The 24,867-nt window shown below is 40.9% G+C and overlaps 1 protein-coding gene across 2 annotated transcripts in view; it reads right to left on the bottom strand.

Annotated features, from left to right (window-relative positions):
* Nucleotides 1-558: 558 nt before the first annotated feature.
* LETM1 (leucine zipper and EF-hand containing transmembrane protein 1) overlaps nt 559-24,867 on the bottom strand; it is a 61,096-nt gene continuing 36,787 nt past the window's right edge. The window contains exons 9-14 of one of the 2 annotated variants that reach the window (XM_089692264.1): nt 21,343-21,504; nt 20,589-20,717; nt 12,609-12,743; nt 11,012-11,205; nt 5,797-5,953; nt 559-3,888 (exon numbers count right to left, since the gene is read on the bottom strand). In XM_089692264.1, coding sequence (XP_089548390.1) covers nt 3,736-3,888; nt 5,797-5,953; nt 11,012-11,205; nt 12,609-12,743; nt 20,589-20,717; nt 21,343-21,504 — 930 coding nt within the window. In that variant the 3' untranslated portion in view covers nt 559-3,735. The remainder of the gene's footprint in view (nt 3,889-5,796; nt 5,954-11,011; nt 11,206-12,608; nt 12,744-20,588; nt 20,718-21,342; nt 21,505-24,867) is intronic. The other variant, XM_089692265.1, reaches the window with a different exon arrangement.

Raw genomic sequence — 24,867 nt, 5'->3', positions numbered from 1 at the left:
AAAACGCACTGCAACCAGATTGCATGGTAAAAACATACCATCTGATGAGGTGCGGACAAACGCACTGCGTTTGGGGTGTCCATTTTTTATGGACACACACTTTAGATTGTAAATGTAGTGCATTTTGCATGCAGAGTGAATCGCTCAGGAATGTGCAGCATTCAGATGCAGGCATGGTGTGAAACAGCCCTAAAAGTCATCTGCGGACAGGGGCTACAAAATACATTCTAGCTTTCCTTTAACCTAGACACAGTACAGTAATGTTATGATCCCATTACGGTGTCCCAACACTGTATACCAGCACTAAATGGAAGTAAAAACACCTTTAGTTATTCCTTCCGAGTCACTGGTGTTGTAATCTCAATGTGTGCGTGCGTTAACATGCCCCATACCTCTTTATTCCTATACATTGATACCATTCTTTTTATTACCATTTTACCCACATTCTTGGCAGACAAAGCTCCAAACAGCCCTACAGCTTATGTGTCTCACTATCAATGTGGAAGTTCTTTAAAATAAAGCTGGAGTTATTGAACCTGGACATCAACATTGCCTTAGTTATGTGTACAGACATTTTTATTATTAATCAGAAGACAGAATTTGTAATATTAGATCAAGAAAAGATTCAGTCTCATAAATAAATTTGTACTTACATACTTGTCAAAATGCCAAATACATTACATTTGTCCAATTTTACATTCAGTAAAAGAAGCTTAGTAGTGGGGAAGGTGCATCTCATGAAATAAAGGGTTGGACCCACAGTGGCCTATGAAGGAGTCAAGCACTACTGTATTAAAATGCATAGAAATAAAATACATTCCCAATGTTGAATTATGCAAAGCACCACAGGACTGTTTCTCAGATAAACAGAAACTTTCCTACTCTAGGTAAGAAGATGATCTCACAAAAAAGCATCAACCACAATAATACATTCTCTGCCTGCAAGGCAGCTCTGTGAAATTAAATTAAGCGTCAAATAATTAAAAAAAAAAAAATGCCAAAATACAACACAAACAGCAAAGCTGTTATAATGTAAGGGTTTTCCACTCTAGATAGAAAGTGAAACACTGCTTCCAACCCCTCATTGTGCTAATAAGGAGGGTCCATTCTCCCACATCTCCAGTTTTACCTGGCCTAGGATATCTCAGCAGCACCACCCGCAGGCAGAATATGATAATGCAGCACAATTAAATATAGGCTAAAGGGTTGTTAAGAGTTGAAGGAAAGGTAATACGGTCATCTACTGCTCTTGTATTTACAGCATAAAGTTACTAATAAATCTCAATGGAATGAGCAATTTTTTTTTCTAACTTTTTCAAAGCAGTCACCAAAGTTCCAGCAAATAGGTTAGCCTGCTCGGCAGGTAGACGTTAACTATTTCAAGCTGACGACGCCCAACAGTGCATGAGATCACTGCTCTAAGGATTCAGCGCTGTTGTCTACACTCCACACACACTCACCGACACTTTGCACTCATATGACTGCTTAAGAGGAGTGATCGTACTGCCTTTCCTTCTACTTTAAAACAGTACGCTCAGTTTTTTTTACTTTTTTGTTGTGGCTGCTAACAAGTGTGACCATTATTACAGAAGAGAATAGGTGAATTTTTTTTTTTACATCACTAAATGAAAATAATGCAGTTTTATCAAGTGAGCTAGCACAGAATGAACAAGGTGTATAATCAAATCTCATGACAACTTTCTTAAGGGAAGCTGGAGTAATTACCTTGCAATAGCTGGAAAATTATCTTTTCAATTATTAAAAGGCCTTACTACAGCCTCCCCCTGCTTTCCCCAACCATGTTACAGAGTGTCATAGCTGTTATCAAGCAAAACACAAACCCAGTAATTTGCAAGTCTAATGAGTTGTGTAAACACTGTGGAAAAAATGTCCAAATGTTTAACACACATATCTGTAGCAATATTTCTATTCTTTAACATTTTAACCTACCAGTGAATGTTGCTGGACAGGTGAAGTATGTGTAAACCCTACCTGAATTTTCTGTTTTTATGCATGCACCCTAGCATTGGCTGCAAGGCATTTCTCAAAGTGGGTTTCCTGATGGTGATCACAATGAACAATGCCAGAGCAGTGTGCATTAGCATGGCCTCTGGGAGAGTGTGTGGCAGAGTGACAACGCAGGACAGGAATTGGGAGATTGGGACAGAGCACGCTCTCATCTTATAACAAGAAGCATGCGCAAGGACCTTCATAGCAGGATCATAAAGTATTATTTTAATGGATGTGGTAGATTCAGGGATTTGCATTGCGGTAATGCAAACAACCGTGGAGTACTCTGGTGCCATTCATTTTGAGTGGCACCATAATGCACTTCTACTGTAGCGGACAACGCACCTCTTGAAAGGCACTACAATACACCTCACACATTGCAGTATGCTGTGTTAATAGAAAAAGGGTCATATTCATTTTTTGTAAGTTGAAGTGATGGTAACAATTTAAAAAAAAAAAAAAAACACCACACAGATTTCTACTTACCTGCTCTGTGCACGAAGCAGCCTTTAACCTCTTCTTGGGTCCCCCACCAGAACTCCTGGCTCCTCCTTATCTTGGTGGTACCCCAAAGGAAAACACTTCCTATGGGGGTCCACCTGCATGCTCACTCCCGAGCCCCCTGGTCAGTGTCTATACACTCATTCCTGTCCCCTGCTTCCTTGTCACTGGCTTTGACAGGATCTAACGACTCCCGCTCCCTCAGCAAAGCCAGTGAGACCAGAAAGCGAGGGGAGAGGAAAGCTGTAGACGTGCACAGCAGTGGATTAAATGAGTGCTTAGGTAAGTAAAAGGGGGATGGGGATTGGGGGGGGGAAGTACCTTTGAAAATATATTAACATGTTGAGGCTTTATTTGAGAATTTATGGATTGGTATTTTAATGTAGGTATATGTAAACCTAAATATCAGAGTGATCCATCAGCTAGAGGGTTATTCTATGCATTTTGTTGTCAGTCAGAACCCTTAACATAGACCAAGAGGAGTAACATACACACTGTGATGCAGTTGAACTTGCACTTATTGTGAAGTGACCGCTTCGATTAATGTTTGGATTATATGTTAGACACAGACATATGTTCTATTCTATGCCACCATTTAACCAGCTGGCTGTTTATACAGCAGCCTCCTACTTCTGACTTTTCCCAGGAATGAGTATGACGGGAATATAACAAGTGCTTAAACCCAAACCCGATTATGGCACATGTCCTAAACCGTATGCACTTGCTAGTGAAGATCTGTTTGTGTACTCCACAAGAGAATAGTCCTGATAAGGTTTGCAAGGGGAGTCCCATCCGTGCCACTCTATGTATTGCCCTGAAGCATGAGTCTACTCTACAAATAGACTGAAAAACCCTTAAAAAAAAAAAAAAAAAGGTTTAAAATCCGAAATGTGTGCAGAATTAGCAGTAAACAAATGCTCTGCCAACACTCTGAAAATAAACCAAAATGGAGGGATCGTAGTACAAAAATAAAAAAAAATATTGTGCTATATGATTTTACAATTTATCTTCAGGTTTTCATTCAAACGACAAGAAATCTTTAAAATAAAACGTAGCCTGATGCTGATGGAATGATGGCAGATGACTTAAAAGAAGCCTTTATTTCACCACGTATAAATGGTAGTCGTGAAAATGTGGCTCACAAGAGAGTCACCTCAAAAGCAAAAGAACCTTAGAACATGGTAGCAGCGTTATGAATGTTAGGAGGAGACGTGTCTGGGGTGTTTAATTCTGTACTTCGGCCATCTGTTCCTTCTCTGCCTTTTCTTTGGCTTTTTCCTTCTCTGTCAGCTTCTCCTCCTTTTGTAGGAGCTCCATGATTTCTGCTACCTGTTTCGTGGAAATGTCGATATCTTCCTTATTTATTAGTTCCACAACCTGATGGAGCAAGATGGAAGAACTAAGCAAATGTTTAAAGATAAAATCAGACATATAGAAAAGACACAAGCTCTGTAATCATTAATACATTATTAAAAGTTTACATGCCTGAATTTGATTTGGGTATGAGCCTCTTGCAGTATACTGTACAGCAGAGATCATAAAGGGGAGGAAAGGGGAGGGAAGGGGGGGGCAAGCAACACAGGGAATCGTGTGCTGCAGTGCAAGGAACATGCTGGTTGGAGGACAGGAGAGAGCAGAGAATGAGAGATGAGAGATGAGAGATGAGCTCATCAGTCTGCTGCTTTTCCTATCCCTGTGCAGTCACAGGTTTAAGGTGAGGAGAAGACCTGTAAGGTAACGTAAAACTACAGCAGAGATAGATCAGGTCCCCACCCCTGATAGTCAGGATGGTTCTTTGTGGCTGAGATGTGCTAATCCTAGGACTGGACAGGAAAAAAAAAAATAAATAAATCTTTTGCACAGCTCCCATAAATGCATTTCATCTGTATATTTAGCCATTTCCTGGGCGTTCAGTTATGAACAGTAACAGCAGCCTATGTGTTTCTTCCGGCAAGGGTATCCTTTAAAACATGTATTTTCATCTCAGGACAAGTGTAAAACATCGGTATATAATTCTCAATCTATGCAAATATTTTAAAAAAATATTTTTTATGTAAAGCTTGTACATGGGGCAGCCATACTTGCTCATTATATATGCAGGTCCTGCTTTCCGCTTTGAAGTGCTACACAATGGCTGTGCTTTACTGCTAGGTCTTATAATGAATGTCTAGGATTTGGGTGACTAGATACACTCTATGTGGCTTTATGCCAACAGTGGTCAGGGAAGCAGTGACTAGCCACCAGGGTCAGCAAACACTCAATCTGCAAATCTCTGTATTTAACAGCAGCTGCATTTATTTTACAAGCATTTAAAAAATGTGAAAGTCACATTAAACAGTCGAATATTAAGTATAGCTAAGGCTAAAACTATTAAAGTTTCGTATAGAGTGGACAATTAGTTTTGCTGTCAGGTTTTTATTGCCGTGTCCCCATTTGGGAGACTTCCCCTCTGTCCAGGTCACCCACTGAAACAGGAAACATTTTTTCCAAATGGGACCTGCTCCGGTGACAACTGTCTAAAGAGAGGATTTAGGCCACATTCACATTAATGTGATTTCTCCTGCATTTGCTGTTGCACTACACAATAATGGAAATCACATTATTCTTTATGGTGCCTGTTCGCACCAATGCACCATGGTGCAGTGCAATTTTTGAACAGGCATAAGTGCTTCCTTGGTGCAGTATAGTTTGTTTTGACTCCATACACATGTAGATGCATTTCTGGCGATTGTTTGAAAAGGTTTTGTGACTAACAACAAGTTGCTTTGTACAAAAAAAAAAACAAAATTAAAAGCATGAAAACGCATCACAAATGTGAAAAAAACAAAAAATTTAAAAATGCATGATATTGCAGCCGCACTAGCATGAATCTAGGCTCTCACTTTAGAGACTTTTCTTCCCACCTCCTGTTGTGTCACTGGGACAGGAAGTGAAGGGAAATGTCCCCAAAAATTACAGTGGCAACTGGAGAAGAAAAAAAAAAAAAAAAAAAGTTTCTAAACGTTCCCATTTCAATGTCATTCTTCCAGAAAAGCTTTAGAAAGGAGTTATAAGCTTTTCCTGCTAATTTTCCGGGAGAGAAGGCAGCCATCTTGTGTATAACCTATGCTATACACAAGACGGTGTTTGCGCTGTAGAGGATGCCTATGAACACATCACAAATATAGAATACAACCTCTCCAAGTTCAATTCTGTTGTGTAAACTAGACTAAGGATTAAATGCCCATGCACTGTGCTTATAACTTGCTATATAGTGCAGATCAATGATTCTATTCCTATAAATACCTTTGCCACATCATCCAGGTCGATCTTTCCATCCTTGTTCTCATCCAGGGCTGCGGCAATCCTCAGCAGCTTCTGCTCAGGGATGTTTTGAATGTGCCTCATGATGTTGACAAGTTCGGTAATGCTGACTAGATTTTCCCTAAAGGCGAAATATAATCTGTATACAGCAAACAGGTACCATCATTAAATTGAGGAGAAAGAGCAAGCAGAAAAAGGGTGAAGGGGTACGTAGAGGCAATTACGCCAGGGATCTCTGATGATTGCTGGTCACAACAGACCTGAAAGTGATTACAAAAAAGACACAACCAGACACATACACACAGCAAAAAGAAACAGACAACATGCCAAACAATGGACATAAGCTAAAGATAAAATGTAAATTATACACATCTAGAACAGGGCAGGGTAAAATTAAGGGGCCAGTATGTAATAAATACAACATTGTTTAGCTTGGATAGGGGAATCGATGGATTATGCTCGTCCAGCCCTACAGGCTGCCTATGTTCTGGCAAGTTGGTCAGAAGCTTGTGCAAGGCTCCATTTCCTTGCTTCAAAATATTTCCTTGCTGGGCAAAATAAAAAAGCAAAATTAAAAATGAGGCAAAAAAAAAAAAAACGAAAAAAAAACGCACTACCATGCATTTCAGCAGATTCTCCATTGAACTCTACTGTAGCAAAAATGCTGCTTTTTGCTTTTAAAAAAGTCCCTGACCCCTTCCAAAAATGCAGCAGGTCAAAAAAAGCATAGATGTGAACATGTTCCATAGGAAACCATGTTAAATGGACTGTAGTGCGTTTCTGCAAAAAGCACTAAAAGATGCATTGGTGTGAACAGAGCCTAAGAAAGATCTGTATACTTTCCTATTTCAGCATGCTCCAGACGGTCATGTGATCTGGCTGTGTTAGCCAGCGGCGGCTGCAGAGGAGAAGAGAGAACAAGGACAATAGTAGACCTATGAGTGAGGTTACCACTTCTAGGCACTGCCAGCCATTGTCAAGTGCTCTCTCCTCTCCCCTGCATTCTGCGCCAGCTGACACAGGGGAGATCAACTGAGCAGATCGCAGCAGCCTGATATACACATTTTTCTTACATAGGTTAGTCAGAATAGATGTTAGGAAGGTGGATGGAGCATTTTTAAGATTAGTGAGGTTTGTCCAGCAATTCTACTTTAAAGCTGTGCAATAAACAAAGCTCACACTCCCTGCTAATTGGAGAGCTCTAGATCTGCCTTACTAAGGGGTGTTTCACACTAATACAGAGACTGCTGCTTCCACACAGACAGCAGACAAGCCAACTACTTGGGGAAAGGAAGCTGGACTAGCACTGAGGCTCTGTTATAAAGACTACAGTAAGACCTTAAAGCTACATTCACACTAGGTTTTTCAAATCGCGGGCGGAATTGCCATGTTTCTTCCACAATTTGAAAGTGCGCTGTAACCTTTTTTGGGTGTCATGTGCCCTGCAATTTAGTTTCCTACGCAGAAATACATGCCACGATTGCGGCAAAAACACCCTGCATTTTCAGGTGCCATTGAAATGAATGGCACCTGAAACCGTGTTTGTGTGTTTTTCACACATTTACAACACGTTTTCAAATGGTGGACAGAATCGCAGCGATTCCGCTGGCAATTTGAAAAGGCCTAGCGTGAATGGAGACTTAAACTGTCACTGTTTTTATGCAGCATCAATTGGAATAGATGAGTTTTGGTACAACCTCAAACAGGCATTAAACCCTATTCTTTTCTATAGCACTTGCTGAATAATAAACTAAGAATTGGCAGAAAGTGAAACCAAAACATGCTTGATATATTTTCCGAAAGCATATGTAAACTTATATATGGGAATTTTATTTATCTTTTTTATTGGGTTGAGTAGAGAAGGATCAAGTATTAATTGCTGTCCCTGATGGGCAAATTTATCATCACTATTTGCCCTGGTGACCATGGTTCTTTGTCACAAAGATAGAAAGTGAGCCATTGCCCTCACTGGACACGGTGGAAGCAGCGGCAGCCATTGTCCTCACTGGACATGGTGGAAGAAACGGCAGCCATTGTCCTCAATGGACAAGGAGGCAACAGGGGGAGCTATTGGCTGTCAATCACAGCCTGTGAGGAGACAGCAGGAGATGGGGCTGAGCCACGCTGTGTATGTGTCAATGGGTACCTGGCTCAGGATCAAACCCACATAATTGTCACTTGCTATGGGGGCACACGGCAGGGGAGAGGAGCCAGGATAGGATCCCAGAAGAAGATTGGGGCTGCTCTGTGCAAAACCGCTGATGTTTCTTTTTTTCTTTATTTTTAATTAAGTTTTTCATTACTTTAAGATGAGACTTTCAAACAAACACAGGTTTAGAAGAACATGTAAATGGAGGACAATGCAATTACACTAATATCACCTCACTTGAGATCCCTGCTCGATGGTATTGCTCTTTAGTTTACGTATGTAAGAGATGCACACAAAATCAAAGACATAGCAATCTACAATTAATTTATAGAGAGTGCTGGTAAATGCAAACACCAAAGTGGATGAGTGTGGATGGGAAGGTTAAAAGCTTCTTTTCAAGTATATTCCATTCTTTTCTACCCCCAGCCCACACACAGTCCAGTCATTTGCTCCTGGGACTGTATGGAGCACAGAATAGCAGTTCCTGACAATGCTGCATTCCGAGTATGAGAAGCAAAGCTCAGCAGTCCTAGAAAATTCTGTATTACAGCATGAGGAACACAGTATAGTAGTCTTAGGCTGGGTATACTGTAGGTTGTTAGGTTTTTGTTTTTTCCCCATTCAGCCAGCAGCTAACAGATTCCTCCATTCACACAAGCAAGGTGGATGGGGGAATCAACTGGCTGCAGGCCTAATGATCGACTTCTATCAAACAGGGAGGGCCACAGAGAATGAAATTCGACCAGTCCCTGCTGAACTGGCTGAATTTCAATCAGTCTATGCCCAGCTTTAGACAAATTACAAAAATGAGCAGCACAGTCCAGTGGTCCTAGACAATACTGTAGTTGAATATGATCATAGCATAGCAGTTTTAAGTAGCCCAAAGAGGAGTCCGTTTTTTCATTCAACCAGCAGGTTAAAAGGGAAAAAACTGACCCAATTTCTCCATCCACACATTTCACGGTTGATGGGGAATTCACTCCCACTGAGCTACTGTGTTCTAACAGCGGGGAGACTTCCCTGCCATCAGAATACACTGATCAGCACTGCCGGCTACATCTGGTGGTGCTGATTGAGCAGCATCTATCCAACAGGCTGTTTGTATGAGAGTCAATCAGTAGATAAGACCTCTATACAACCACTGTCCCCACACATGGATCAAAATTCAGCCAGTCCCTGCTGAACCGAACAAAATTTCTATCCATGTATGGATGGCTTTAGCCAATGCTGCATTCCAAAAATGAGGAGTGTAGTATAGCAGCCTTAGACAGTGCTGTATGCAAGTCTGAGGAGCAGTGTAGCAGTCTCAGACAATGCTGTATGCAAGTCTGAGGAGCACAGTGTAGCAGTCTCAGACAATGCTGCAGTCTGGACATTTTAGTATGACAAAGCAACCAGAGGAGCTGTTGTCTTATCATATTGTATAAAATTAAAAGGTTATCAGGTTATTTAAAAACCTAAACAATAACTATTCCTCTGAGGGCACAGAAAAGCCCTCATCTACTCATGTGATTGCATTTCCAAGCACTAAGAATGATAAGAAAGAGATTATTGTGTGTAGGGATTTTAAACAAAATGACGATCATCCTATACTTAGAAATGATTATACAAAGTTTTAAAGCTAACCTGAAGTGTAAATAAAGTACCTATTCCAGAGCTGTCAGCACAAAGTAGGCACCCCCATAGGCTTTTATGTCAGGCCCATCTTCAATACATCTCCTGGGTTCAGGACAATGCCCTTTGATCACCCAAGGTGTTAACTACTTCCTGCCCAGTGCCATTAGTACAGTGTCAGTGCTTTTTATTAGTACTGATCCCTGTATTGGTGTCACTGGGGATGTCAACGACACCAAGTAGGTCCCCCCAGTGTCAGAATGCCCACCGCAACCCCACTATAAGTCACCGATAACGCCATTACTAGTAAAAATTAAAAGAAGAAAAAAAGGGCCCAGTATATATAAACTGCCATTTGTAAATGCTATAACTTTCATGTAAACCAATTAATTTACATGTATTGAGAGGTTTGTTTTTTTGTAGCAAAGGAAAGTACGTAAATTTAATTTGGGTGCAACATTGCATAACCATGCAATTGTCAAAGTAATGCAGCACCGTAACGCAAAAAATGGCCTGGTCAGGAAGGGGGATAAATCCTCAGGAGGGCAAGTGGTTAATAGCTTTGGGTTTTCTATAAACAAGCTCCTGATGGGGACCAGCTCCATACTCCTCCATTGAGAAAAAAGTTGTGCACTGAATGTCACATGATCTGTGAATGTGACTCAACAGGGAGCTTGTTCACTGCAGTTTCACAGAAAACCTGAAACGCTTAACTCCTACAGCACTGGATGTTCAACAGCAGGAAGAGGACCGGGCAATCCTTGTATAGACAATTTTTACAGGATCCAGTTGCCTGCACAACATGGGACATACTTCACTATAGGTAAATTAGGTCACTAGAGCTATAGGGAATTTTTTTTTTTTTTTGTGAGCCACATTTCACACTGATGTGGTGCAGGAAACACAGTGATTCCTGTGCGTTTCCCCTCACCACATAGCAAATCGCACAGTGTTCTCTGTTGCAGGTGTCAATGGAAAGTTAATGACACCTCAAATGCTGGTCACAAATGCAATGCTTCTGCCTGAACCGGATTCGTATGGGTACAAACACCCATACAAAAAAAAAAGCTGCCCGCACCTTTCTGATATGGATGCGGTGCGATTTGAGCCATACAACATGAATGGGCTCAAATTGTACGGCACAGAATCACGTGACTTACAAAGGAATGCAGTGGGACTCCTGTGCGATTCACATGTGGCTCACAGTGTGCACCTAGGCTTAAAGAAACATTTATGTAAAATAAAGTATCTAGTGTTTTTAGCAATAAGAACTGCATGACAGTAAATGAACATGGAAGTCATGGCAGGTGGAATCCGCCTCCGAGCCTCCTGTCCCAGCTCTGGATCACCAGCCGTATGTAACATTCAAAGCAAACATTTTCGTGTCACTAACATGTATATTTCCATGGCAATCACCAATCATTCCGCACTTACCCAACAGGTGGGGCAACACCACTTGCTGCATGCTCCTCCAGTACTTTGTCTTCATTTGCCAGTTCAGTGATGATCTTATCGATCTGATTAATCATACGATTAACCCTCTTGGTTAATCTCTTACTGGCCTTCGATTCTTCAACCACCTGGTCTTGCCCAGTCTTTGAAAGTTCCTTCTTCATTTCTTCTAAATCCTTTACAAAAAAAAGGCGAGCAATTAACACCTTTACTGAAAATACTATGATACAGTGCCTTGAAAAAGTATTCATACCCCTTGAAATTTTCCACATTTTGTCATGTTACAACCAAAAACACATATATATTTTATTGGGATTTTATGTAATAGACCAACACAAAGTGGCACTTAATTGGAAAGTGGAAGAAAAATTATAAATAGTTTTCAAAATTTGTTACAAAAATATATCTGAAAAGTGTGGCATGCATTTGTATTCAGCCCTCTTTACTCTAATAACCCTATCTAAAATCTAGTGGAACTAATTGCCTTCAGAAGTCACCTAATTACTAAATAGAGTCCAACTGTGCATAATTTAATCTCAGTATAAATACAGCTGTTCTGTGAAGCCTGTGAAGCTGAGGTTTGTTAAAAAACATTAGTGAACAAAGAGCATCATGAATTCCAAGGAACACACCAGACAGGTCAGGGATAAAGTTGTGGAGAAGTTTAAAGCAAGGTTAGGTTATAAAAAAAAAAATCAGAAATATAAATAGGGCTACCCTGTTCAACTTGCCAGCCAGCTAACCAACATTGATCAGCAGCCCCAGTCTAAAAATGGCTTTTATCAGCAAAGAATATGGATAGGTATCACTTATCAAAAAGGGGGATAAGAAAGCCAGTTTAATCTGCCAGCTAGTTAGCCAACAACTAAAAACCAAAGTAACCTAACAACATGTGTTTAAAAACAGGGGTTTAGTTAGCACACATTTGCAAATACATACGTAAGCCACAGTGCCTAGTCACAGCACCTCGATATTCTATGGTTCTAACTCTATAAATCTTGAGAGTCCTCATAGTAGAGGCACATGTATTTAATGGATAGACCAAGGGCAGGTGGACCTGAGGGAGCCCACGGACACCCAGCATATAGCACAATGGCAGCCAGGGTATCCAATGCACCCACAAACCTCAAAAAATACATTAATAAAACTGGTTATACTTTTGCCACCACACTGTGTACCTCAGCGCTAACATGAAATTGGTCACCCCAACCCCATCCCACATGGTAATCCTGATCAATAACAGAGTATATTGCACCCACGAAGACTAACATGGATCTAGTCTGTTACAGCCCCCCCCCCCAATACACCGTGAAGTCTATTCAGTTACCAGTCCCTCCACACTGCATTCTTGAACACTACCATGAAGTCTATTAGTTGCTGGCCGCACCACACTGCACCCCTGAACATTAACGCTGAGTCTATTTTCAGTTAATGGACACACCACACTGCACCCCCTAAACACTAACATGGAGTAAGCACACTTATAACATCCCCCCATTAATTACAAACCTGAGCATGCACAGGGATACTGTCCCCCGAATACATTATAACCCTGAGTTTGCAGAGGGACTGCACTTGCCTCACTGTATTCCTGAACATCATCCTTCAGCTCCAGGAGCTCTTCCTTCTCCTTTGTTAGTAAATTCTTCTGATCCATCAGCTTAGTGCAAGCATCACTCAGAATGTCAATTTCCTCTTTTGTTAACTCTTCCCCCTGAAAAAGACAGGATTACAATTATAAAAAAAAGTCCAACAAGTCTGGTGTATATCAGTGCTTGCATTTGTTGCCCAAAGCACCATATTTTCCAATACTATACTGGATGAAAAGAACAGAATATCGGAGCTAGTAGTTAAACTAGAACTACATTGCACCTGAGCACCACAAAGCAAAAATGTAATTGAATTCATTTTTAATATTCAAACCAAACTCACCTACCCAAGCAGGTCTCCATGCTTTATTTTGTAAGAAATCACTTTGAAAAACATCCCCTAGCATTTCTGGCCATGGCCATCTTGAATAAGGGCAGATGATTCATGTAGCATTTACTTTCTGGAATCCATCTGCCTTTAACTGTGGCATGCTGGCAGGAGGGAGTGCTTATCTGGAGAAACCCCTCCTCCCCTCCTGGGATGTAGGACATCATTTGCTTAGACATGGTAACCAGGAAGTAACTGAACATATATACATTTAAAAAAAAAAAACGGTTTTAAATATGTATTATATACTTTCCTATATATATTACTAATGCTAGTAAGCTCACGGATAAAAAATAGTCAATGTTCATTGAGAAAATTAAGTACCGCTTTAAGGGCAGCACGCACTTATTTTTTTCTTTAAAGTGGAGCTTTATTCAGAAAATTAGGCCCTGCTGGATTAATTCAGGTTGGCCCCTTTTGCAGGTATTGCCATCTAGAACATTAAAAATAAGTGCCTATAATGTTTAAAAACAGGGAATTCACGTTCTCACAAAAAAGCAACCATAAGGAAAGGCTGTGAAGAAACGGTTTTAAATAAACCAAGGCAGAGTACCGTATTTTTCGGCGTATAAGGCGACTGGTTGTATAAGACGACCCCCTAATTTTCCAGTTAAAACATAGGTTTTGGGCTATACTCGCCGTATAAGACTACCCCCCTTCCCAGGCAACACCATTTAAAAACATCAGATTTTTTAATTGAAATGGTTATGACTTACCGGTACTTAAAATCCTTCAAAATCCTCATGTTCATCCTCTGACATCATAAGTTCATGAATGACATCTATGAATACAAAGCCTGCTTGGATTGGCTGAGGTGGTGACATCTGCCCACCTCTCTGACTCAGCCAATCCGAGCAGGCTTTGTATTCATTAGTAGAATACATCACTCGCCGTGATTGGCCCAGTGTATACTGTATGTAGCCTCAGCTACCGTACATACACGCATCCAGCGGGCTGATTACAGTAGGGAAGTACCGGTACATTTTGAAACCGCTTGGCTCAGCGCAGTATACTGTATATACCGCACTTCCAGCGGGCTAACAGATTAATCTGTCATAGGGACATTTGTTTTGAGCCAGCTTGGCTCAGCATGGTATACTGTATGTACAGTATTACCACACATCCAGCCAGCTTGACCCAAACTCAAGGTTCACATTTTATACCCCACGTATAAGACGACCCCCAATTTTTTGGTATATTTTTACGTATAAAAAGTAGTCTTATACGCCAGAAAATACTGTAGTTCAAAACACAAAAAAAACTTTATTATAAATCTCACAATAAGGTAAAAAAAAAAAACACACAAATATTAAAAGAATCAGCAATCCGGACTGCGATATCCACTGGCTGTCATAGTATGCCAATAATCACAAATATACTCTAATCAATATAAAGTAAACATGACCCTGTAAAAGAATCACAAAGTAATTCAATAGTTAGCTAATAATAAGCAAAAGATAAACCATCGACATCATAAAGAGTAACCATGTTGGATGGAAAAATTGGTAGGCATCTGAATGATAGAGGTTCTGATCATCCTGTAAATAGGAAACACTGAGGATCATGTACATAATCCAGAGGAACAAAAATCAGTCAGTCCCGTATCCATAAATGTACAAAAGGGTCAAAAAAGATGTTATGAGGCAATCGTTCTATATTCATCATATAATCATGATCAGGGACTGCAGGAGAAGGCATGTCAGTTCCAGCAGAAATATACGTTGTCAAAAATGTTAGGCTTTAGGTTGAAAAAAAAAAAAAAAAAGTAAATGAAAAAATTGTTAGGCATCTGAGTGATATAGGTTCCGGCCATCCTATACACAGGAAATACTGAGGATGGTGTGTCTAATCCACAAGTAATACACAAATTCAGTCAGTCCAGCATCCGTAGAAATAAATCATCGAGGTCAGATATGATGTTAGAAGGCAGTCATACAAGAATCGTGTGCTTAAGATCAGAGACTGCAGGAGAAAACATGTCAGCTCCAGCAGAAGTACAAGTGGCCAGAAGTGTTAGGCTTCAAATGATACAAAGGTATAAGCAGAACAGCATGTTGGAGATATGGCGGCAACTCTGGTTGAAAAAAATCAGTTGCGAGATCGTAGTAACGTCACTCACTAGTGACGTATCTGACACTTCATGACTTGGCAGTGGATATAAGATCTCGAATGTACCTCCGTCCGTTGCTAACTGCTATGCTGTTCCCTGTAGAGGCCTTGAAGTTGTCCCTTGAATGACTTTGGTGCAGGGAAATGGAGTATTGTAGAGCTGTGTAAGGCCACATGTGTACGGCTTCAATTCCGATCCAGTGTGCTCACATATCTGTGAGAACGCCCATGGACATCGCTTCCGGGTGTGATGACATTATCACGTTGACTCGTTTCGTCCGCCAATCACCGCAGACTTTGTCAGAGCAAGGAGGGGTCTATGAGGTGCTACTTAAATAGACAGACAATGATCGTATAGCTCCATCTAGTGTTAAATTGTCATCATTACAAGATAAAACCAAGTTAAATGTGTCACTGTGTTTTACTCCCTGAAAAAAGGGGAGAACCTCAGCGCATGGCATAGTTTAAATTGGAACATATTAGTGGTTCCACATTTCAGCTCATATATAGGATCATGATTCAAACAAAAGGTACATTAAAATACAATATAGATACCACTCACAGAGGGCTTCATCTCACAAAATTTACTCAAGCAAGTGCTTTTTATGGAGCGAAAACTTTGGTATTTTAATAAAGACAACTTTGTCTTGTTTTACTGATCTTTCCATTGTGAAAGAATGTGCATTTTTTGACATTTAGGGGTGAGGGCTTATAGGATTTTTGTACTTTATACTTGCAATAAAGGATTGGAATTTTTCTTAAAGTATTTCCCCCTCTATTTATGTGTTGGATTGTTTAGTTGGTACAAGTCTTGGGGTGCAATATATCGCTGTTTCCCTGTGGACTATTTTTCATGCTCTATGTTAAAGGTTTTATCCACCACACTATTTTCAAGGTGAGCAGGCAGCTGGCTCCAATATATACAAGCTCCCACAGTAACAGCCTTTTATTCAGTTTTTGGGATACATAGCAGTAAACCATCAACAGGCACTCAGTATATTTCATTTGCATGTACAGAAATTAAACACCTTTCCAGAGACACACATTACTTGATTATGGTACAAATCTTCATATGTACTCTGATGAAGAGGACCTGCATAGTCATGTCCTTAAAATGATTACGTCACCTGAAGCTATCCTTTAAGTCAGTGGTCTCCAAACTTTCTTTAGACTTTGGGGGGGAGGGGGGACTGAGGCCAATGGGAGCAGAAAATGCCCTGGTGTCAGTGGCAGTAATAAATTGTCACATCCTTGGTGTCAACGGTAGGAACAGTGCCTAGCTGTTTGTGTCATTAGGAGGAATTATGCCCCTTCATTTGTGTCAGTGGGAGGACATATGCTCAATGGCTGGTGTCGTGCAATACTGCCCCAAGGGCCACATAAAAGCAAGCGAAGGGCCAAATCAAAGGTCAGGCCACAGTTTGGAGACCACGGCTTTACCAGTGCAGCACCATAGAATTTACAAGCACCATAGGACTTTACAATTTCAATGGGGCCATATTTATGTTGGCCGCAGCTATTTAGAGGAGTACAGCTTACCTTTAGGAATGCATGAGGGTGAGGAAAGAGGAGTCAGACAGGATGTTTTTTTTTTTTTTTGGCAAATACTCTCTAGGACTAAGAAGGGCAGCAACATTAAAAGAGGTAGTAAACTTGTTAAAAAAACAAAACCGCTTTCTCTCTGCAAGGTAAAGGCATAATTGCAGACTAGAACATTATGAAAGATATACCTTGAAACAAAGCCCTCCAGCGGAACGCTGTCACCGCTGCAGAGGCTTCCATCTCCACCTGGTCTTCCTTCCAGATTCACGGGCTATGACCACTTGAATGACTGAGCCGTGGTGATGTCACTCCCATGTCACAGCCGCGGAACACAGCTCTGAACGGAAAGGGTATGTCACCCCTTCAGAGCGCATCCGCCGGTGGTGTCACCAGCTGCCAACCACACGAATATCTCTCAAACAGTGCACGTGTAGGAGATATTCATTTGACCCAGAAGTAAACTTTATTATAAGCTTACTTGAAGGTAAAAAAAAAAAAGATCTAAATCCAGGGTTTACTACTACTTTAAGGTTACTGAAGAGTGTGTGTGCGTGTGTGTGAGAGTGTGAGTGTGTGAGTGTGAGTGTGTGTGTGTGTGTGTTATATATATATATATATATATATATATATATATAAATAAAATGATGTACCCCCTCCACTAACCCAAATTACCTCTTCTGTAAATGAAACCCATATTGTGTTCTTGCTTGGAATTAGAACAAAATAAATTAATGAATTTCAAATTAAAGTGTATGCCAAACTTAACCGTTTCAATACCGTGCAATTTTACACCTTCCTGCCCAGGCCATTTTTCAGGTTTCAGCGCTCTCACACTTTGAATGACAATTGCGCGGTCATACAACACTGTACCCAAACTAAAATTTTATCATTTTCTTCACACAACTAGAGCTTTCTTTTGGTGGCATTTAATCACCGCTGGGGTTTTTATTTTTTGCTAAATTAACAAAAAAAGACCAAAAATTTTGAAAAAAAAACACATTTTTCTTTGTTTCTGTTATAAAAGTTTACAAATAAATAATTGTTCTTCATAAATTTAGGCCGAGATGTATTCTGCTACATGTCTTTGGTGAAAATAACCCAAATTAGGATGTATTTTTTAGTTTGTAGGAAAGTTATAGAGTTCACAAACTATGGTATAGATCTGAATATTGATCAATCCTGAAGTACTGACAGCCAATCTAATTTCTTGAGGTCCACGAATGTCAGAACAGTACAGATATCCCACAAATGACCCTTTTTTGCAGAGTAGACAGTCCGACGTACTTCATAAGAGGCATGGCGAGTTTTTTGAAGTTGTATTTTTTTGTCATAATTTTTCGGAAAATGAAAAAATTAAAAAAATTATTTTCACTATTTTTTTTTTACATACTGTCACCAGTACAGTACAGCATCATCATATAACTGGCATGGCGGTGAACAGGGACACTGACTGGTGACAGTATGAAAAAAAAAATATATATATATATTTTTTTTATTATTATATTTAATTTTTTATTACATTTTTTTTATTTTTTAAGATTTTTTTTTCATATTTCACTATGACCAAAGTAGTACAATGTTACCATAGTAACATTGTACTACTTTGGGGAAGTGATCAGTATTTTTTTTTTTTTTTTTTTTACACAATTTGCTTATAGCAAAGAATTACTTTGCTATAAGCAAGCATTTACCTGAATGAAATCGATTCATTCAGCTTTTTTCTTTTTGTGCTTAGCTGTGATTTGGTCACAGCTAATCACATGACATGTGCATGTGATTAGCTGTGACCATTCACAGCTAGGCACTAGTATACAATGGATGGCATCATGAATGAAGCCATCCATTGTATACAACTGTCATGTGACCTGCTGTGATTGGTCACAGCAGGTCACATGGTACCAGCAACGGGAGCCGGTACTCGGATCTGTCATCGGCCGTGTCCGAGGTGCACGGCCGGTGACAGATCGCACTGCTGCACCGCTCTGCATTAGCGCAAACGGCGCATGTGCGGGAGCATGCCAAATGGCGTGCACCCGGAGTGGAGAGACACTTCTGAAGCCGCCAAACGGCCATTGGCCGGGCGGCTAATGGTTAAAGTAGGTTTCTCTACTTTTGGTTAGAGTGTGTCTAAGAGTTCAAACCTCTGCTGGGTTTTTACTTTCTGGGGCTCCGCTAGAACGGTTTCCCCTCACTTCCTTTCTTGCTAACAAAAGGTTTCATCAGGCAGGAAGTGAGGAAAAATCTGCAACAAGGACAGAAATACAAAAGCAAGTTTTATCCTTTCCCAGCTCTACTAAGGAAAAGCATTTTTATGCGTTTCTGCCGGCAGTTATACTGAGCAGAACAGGAAGTTAGGATATATCTGTGCCATGATAACAGCAAAACATTTTTGGGGAACATATACTACGTTTTCTATTTAAACAGGGTGAGCTGTCACAAATCACCAGAAATCATCTTTTAGGTTCTGTGCTGTTTAGGGAAGTGTGAATCATAATCAAGTAATAGGGATGATTGATCTCTCCACCTTTCCGCTACTGATACTCCCATTCTATGCACGACACTGGTGCAACTCTAACAAAAACTCTTGATTGGCTCTGGTTCAGAGCTTTTAAAGGGATAAGGGCAGATTAATTCCATGTGAAAATACACTCAGCACTGCAATGCTATAAAAGTTGTGCGTCACAGGCTCCCCTTATGAGGGCTCTGGTGGGTAAATGTGGTAGTGAATGGAAAGCACATATCGATATAGGTGCTTGGATATAAAGAAAATGCACATGCTCACTTTAAGCCCTGGTTCACACTGGTGTGACTTGTCATGAGAGTCGGAGTTGTACTGATTTTGAAAGTAGTTCCTGCACTATTCTTTTTTGCAATTTCAGGTACGACTTGCACAGACGTGTGTTCGAAGTCACACAGATGTCTTCCAAGTCTCACCGACATGCAACTTTAAGTGAAGTTGCACAATTTCAAAGTTGGATCCAGTATGAACCAGGGCTAGCAAACCTTTACCAGGAGAAATATGGAGGCTGCCAAGATATACCTCATTTTGAAAATGTTCGTTGTCTGACCACAATGAACTTCAATACTTGCAGAACACATAAGCAACAAGTAAAGTGCTAACTCAGGGTCTGCATGCTTGGCTCAGTGGCTAAAAAAAAAAAAGTATTTGGTCAGCACAAGTACCGAGAAACTAACATTTTTATAAAGATGACAGCCTATATGTTTACATTTTTTTAATAAACAACAATTTTAATTTAATATTAAATTTCTCATCTGTGGAGTTTTTAAAAACCAGGAACTCATCCACTGGGACCATCAAGGTCTTATTCAAGTAGGAAATAGTGGGGGGTCAATCCCTGCAGAATTTTGCACAATTCAACCTTCATGGGGTCATGGTGAGCAAAATATTTTGTTGGTGAAAACACCATCTTTGGCACACATCACTTCTTGTGAGGGTGCAATGAAAAGGCCTTAGGAGTTTATGGAAGTTTCCAGGACCCAAACCCAAACTTTAGGGGAAGAGGATGCTGGCAGCGGAGACTTAAGATTTGAGCATACCACATCTGCCAGGAAGCCCACCAGTGTCATGTATGTGAGATAGTCCCAGACAAATACAGTGTAGTAAATGTAACCACTCCAGTATAGAAAGTATTCTAAGGATCAAAAGTGTGAAAAAAAAAAAACCTGAAAAAATTTTTTTTTAAAGCAGCCACTTCACAAAGGCAATGGCAATCAGCAATTTACTAAATTTTTTTAGCTGGGTTTAGATATTATTTAAGTAGATATTGAAGACTACAATGGGTTTTCTCCACTGAACTGACTTTAGAATGTATGGCAAAAACTGGCATGTCAAAATTGAAGGGAAGAAAATCAAAAGAAATGCCATTACGACTGGTTCCGTGGTATGCAAAGTCACAGAAATCACATGTACCTTAATGCCCTCCAACACAGGAGCTGTGTCCCTTAACACTTCATCTCGATCAGCTGCGCTTGGTTCCACTTCTGGTGCGGGTGCTGAAGCCATTGCAGGCTCCAGTTCGGAAGCTGCCTGTGCCTCTGCCTGAAAACAAATACATCAATCATCACTACAAATACCTCACTGGTCTACACACAATGACCAACATATTACATCTGTGGCAATTCAAACACAGGCAAGATTTGTTCACTCTAGTACAGATTTAAACAGTTCACTATTCACAGTAGGGGAAACCTCATGATATGACAGCAGTGGACAAGGTTACATAATTTGTATTGAAAAGGCCATTTGTAGTCTGAAACACAAGCAACAGGCCAACAATGCAGAAGCATTGAAGACAGGGAGAGAGTGTTGTCACCCTATAATAGGAAGGACCTAAACAAGGACCTTCAGAGCAGAATCACCAAGTATTTTAATGAAAGCTGCAGATTTAACATTTAAAAAAAAAAAAATAAATAACCTGAAATTACATTAAATGTTAAAGACGCCTATAAGTTCAGTGATTGTGTTTATATAAAAGTATACTGTAAGGGAAGAGACCCCACTCCCACAATGTTAGATCTTAAAACATGCTGATAGATAAAACCTGTATAGGAATCTATTGAGCAGTAAATGTACATGGAGTTTCTACATGACCCATCTACTATTTTAAGTGTATGCCATTCATAAACACAGATTTTCACAATCCAATAAGCAAGTAAGCTTTTACCTTGGCTGCGGTCTGTAAGCTTTCCTTTGCGACCTCAGCCAACCTGTCCATCTCCTTCTCCTTCCTAATCGCTTCCTCCTCCTGTAAAGTGGCTTCCAGCTTCGTCTTGTTATCCACCTTTTCACCCTCTACTGCTGCCACCTTCACCTGGGCCTCTTTAGCCTGAGAGAGAACATTATGGAAGCAATCATATACGGTCTATTAACATGTCAAACCATAAGCTGTTCAAAAGTCATTTCACTACAGGTTTTGGAAAATGAGTAACTCTTGAAGTGTACCCCAGCACAGTATTACACATTTTGTACCAAAAAAGGCCTCTCTTTGACATAGTACTGCAATATACATTAATCTCTTTATTATTTGTGTTCTAGAAGTAGAATTGAAATAACAGCCAAGCATCGATCTCACATCTATTCAATGCATCCATCGTCATAGTTAAGTTGGATACTTGTACAGATTATAAGACCACACTTTACAATATTATCTTAACAGTTTATTATTGTTGGCTAGCAGGTTGTTAAATCTTTGATCTATTGATTTTGTTTTCCTTTTTTTTGTTATTGTGGTAGAGATAACTTTCTTTCAGGGAGGGGAAGACCTCAGGCAGGCTATAAGAATCTGTTTGGTCGAATGCTGTACTGCTTTACATGGGTATTACTAGTATTTCGCCACCCCTACAACCCCCTTGACATCACCTAGTTAAGTAAAAGTGAACGCAGGGTTCAGGTTTCGCTGACTTTGGGGGGGGGGGGGGGGTTGGTAGCCAACATCCTGTACCAAAAGCTTGACAGTCCAGGCCAAAGCCCTCCCATGATTTCATGGTTAGCAGACACAAAGACTACACGTGTGACCGTGTACTGAGCAAGTCTGTTTAAAGGGAAAATGTCATGACAATATCCTAAGATACCATGGCTAGTTCCAGCATTGCTATGATTATACATACTTCAGTACTTATTAAGTCACTAAACCAAAACAAGCAAGGAGAGACAGTGAAGTTCAGGCCTTGACCAGGTTACTGGCTCACAAAGTAGTACATCAAAGTAATTCCACCATAAACCTAACTAGTCTTGAGAATATCCCCTACTCCCTCTTAACACTTATGCTGACTAACCTGAGTAAAAAAAGATGCATATACTCACCTGTTATCAGCCTGCACAAGTCCGGTCACATGATCTTGCTCCTGTGTCAGCAGCAGGGAAGAGGAGGGAGTGTTGACAATGGCTGACGTAAGGGAACCTATGGGTGATGTCACTGCTCAGAGGCTTTACCAGCCATTGTTGAGCTTCTTTCCTCTCCCCTGTAGCCTCAGCTTGCTGAAACAGCGGATTATGTGGCCAGACCGGGCTGGTCAGCATAGGTGTTAGGAGGGAGATGGGCATGTTTAAGGCTACTTAGGTTTAAACTTGAATTTTACTTTGAGCACATGGGTAACAGACCCAAAACTGGAACAAAAAAACCCACACAAAATAGATTTCCATCATAACAGATTCAATTCAATGACCTGGTTAAAGTGATTGAAAGGCAGTTTTTTTTTTTTTTTAAACAAACATGTTCTACTTACCTGCTCTGTGCAGTGGTTTTGCACAAAGAAGCCTATAACCCTCTTCTTCTCGGATCCCCCGCAGGCGCTCCTGGCCCCTCCCTCCTGCCAAATGCCCCCAGAGCAAGCAAATTGTTATGGGTGCACACGAGCAGGCTTGCTCCCGAGCCACTGCTTTGTGTGTCCATTCACACACAGAGCCGCGCCTAAGCTCCAGCCCCTGCCGTCTCAGCCAGTGAGGGAGGGACCCAGAACAGCCAAGACTACCATGCACATTAGTGGATCACGATTGGGCTCGGGAAGTATTGGGGGGCTGCTGCACACAGAACCATTTTCCCTTCATGCATAAATATAAACAACCTTGAGCCTTTACCAGCACTTTAATCACTTTTACTGCTACAGGGCAGCCCTCCTTTGAAAAAGAAATCACATGCACAATAAATATATATATATATATTTTTTTTTTTAATTTTTTTTTTTTAATTCTACCTTTTCATGTGACAACACTGACGACATGACACTTTGCTACAATGTGACGTAGTGAGTGTGCAGCTTGTATAACACTGTAAATTTTCTGTCCCCTCAAAATAACTCAACACACAGCCAATAATGTCTAAACCACTGGCAACAAAAGTGAGTACACCCCTAAGTGAAAATTTTCCAGCACTGCCTTAACCCTCTTGGGCGTGGAGTTCACCAGAGCTTCACAGGTTGCCACTGGAGTCTTCTTCCACTCCTTCATGATGACATCACGGAGCTGGTGGATGTTAGCGACCTTGCGCTCCTCCACCTTCCGTTTGAGGATACCCCACAGAAGCTCAATAGGGTTTAGGTCTGGAGACATGCTTGGCCAGTCCATCACCTTTACCCTCAGCTTCTTTAGCAAGGAAGTGGTCGTCTTGGAGGTGTGTTTGGGGTCGTTATGTTGGAATACTGCCCTGCAGCCCAGTCTCTGAAGGGAGGGGATCATGCTCTGCTTCAGTATGTCACAGTACATGTTGTCATTCATGGTTCCCTCAATGAACTGTATCTCCTCAGTTCTGGCAGGACTCATGCAGCCCCAGACCATGACACTCCCACCACCATGCTGGACTGTAGGCAAAACACACTTGCCTTTGTACTCCTCACCTGGCTGCCGCCACACACGCTTGACACCATCTGAACCAAATCAGTTTATCTTGGTCTCATCAGACCACAGGACATGGTTCCAGTAATCCATTTCCTTAGTCTGCTTGTCTTCAGCAAACTGTTTGTGGGCTTTGTGCATCATCTTTAGAAGAGGCTTCCTTCTGGGACAACAGCCATGCAGATGTAGTGTACGGTGTATGGTCTGAGCACTGACAGGCTGACTCCACATCGCTTCAACCTCTGCAGCAATGCTGGCAGCACTCATACGTCTATTTCCCAAAGACAACCTCTGGATATGACACTGAGCACGTGCACTCAACTTCTTTGGTTGACCATGGCAAGGCCTGTTCTGAGTGGAACCTGTCCTGTTTAACTGCTGTATGGTCTTGGCCACCGTGCTGCAGCTCAGTTTCAGGGTCTTGGCAATCTTCTTATAGCCTAGGCCATCTTCATGTAGAGCAACAATTCTTTTTTTCAGATCCTCAGAGTTATTTGCCATAAGATGCCATGTTGAACTTCCAGTGACCAGTATGAGAGAGTGAGAGCAATAACACCAAATTTAACACACCTGCTCCCCATTCACACCTGAGACCTTGTAACACTAACGAGTCACATGTCACTGGGGAGGGAAAATGGCTTATTGGGTCCAATTTGGTGATTTTCACTTAGAGTGTACTCACTTTTGTTGCCAGCGGTTTTGACATTAATGGCTGTGTGTTGAGTTTGAGGGGAAAGATAATCTACACGGTTATACAAGCTGTACACTCACTACTTTACTATACATACATACATATACACACACACACACCAGGGCTGTTGAATTCTTATCACCCTATGCCCGGGACTTGTAATTTCAG

The sequence above is a fragment of the Staurois parvus genome, unplaced genomic scaffold (assembly GCF_062004578.1).
Source record: "Staurois parvus isolate SC_StPar_1 unplaced genomic scaffold, SC_StPar_1.0 ptg000581l, whole genome shotgun sequence".
NCBI lineage: Eukaryota > Metazoa > Chordata > Amphibia > Anura > Ranidae > Staurois > Staurois parvus.
The sequence above is the reverse complement of the archived record's forward strand: the minus strand, read 5'-3'. Positions and strand labels throughout refer to the sequence as shown.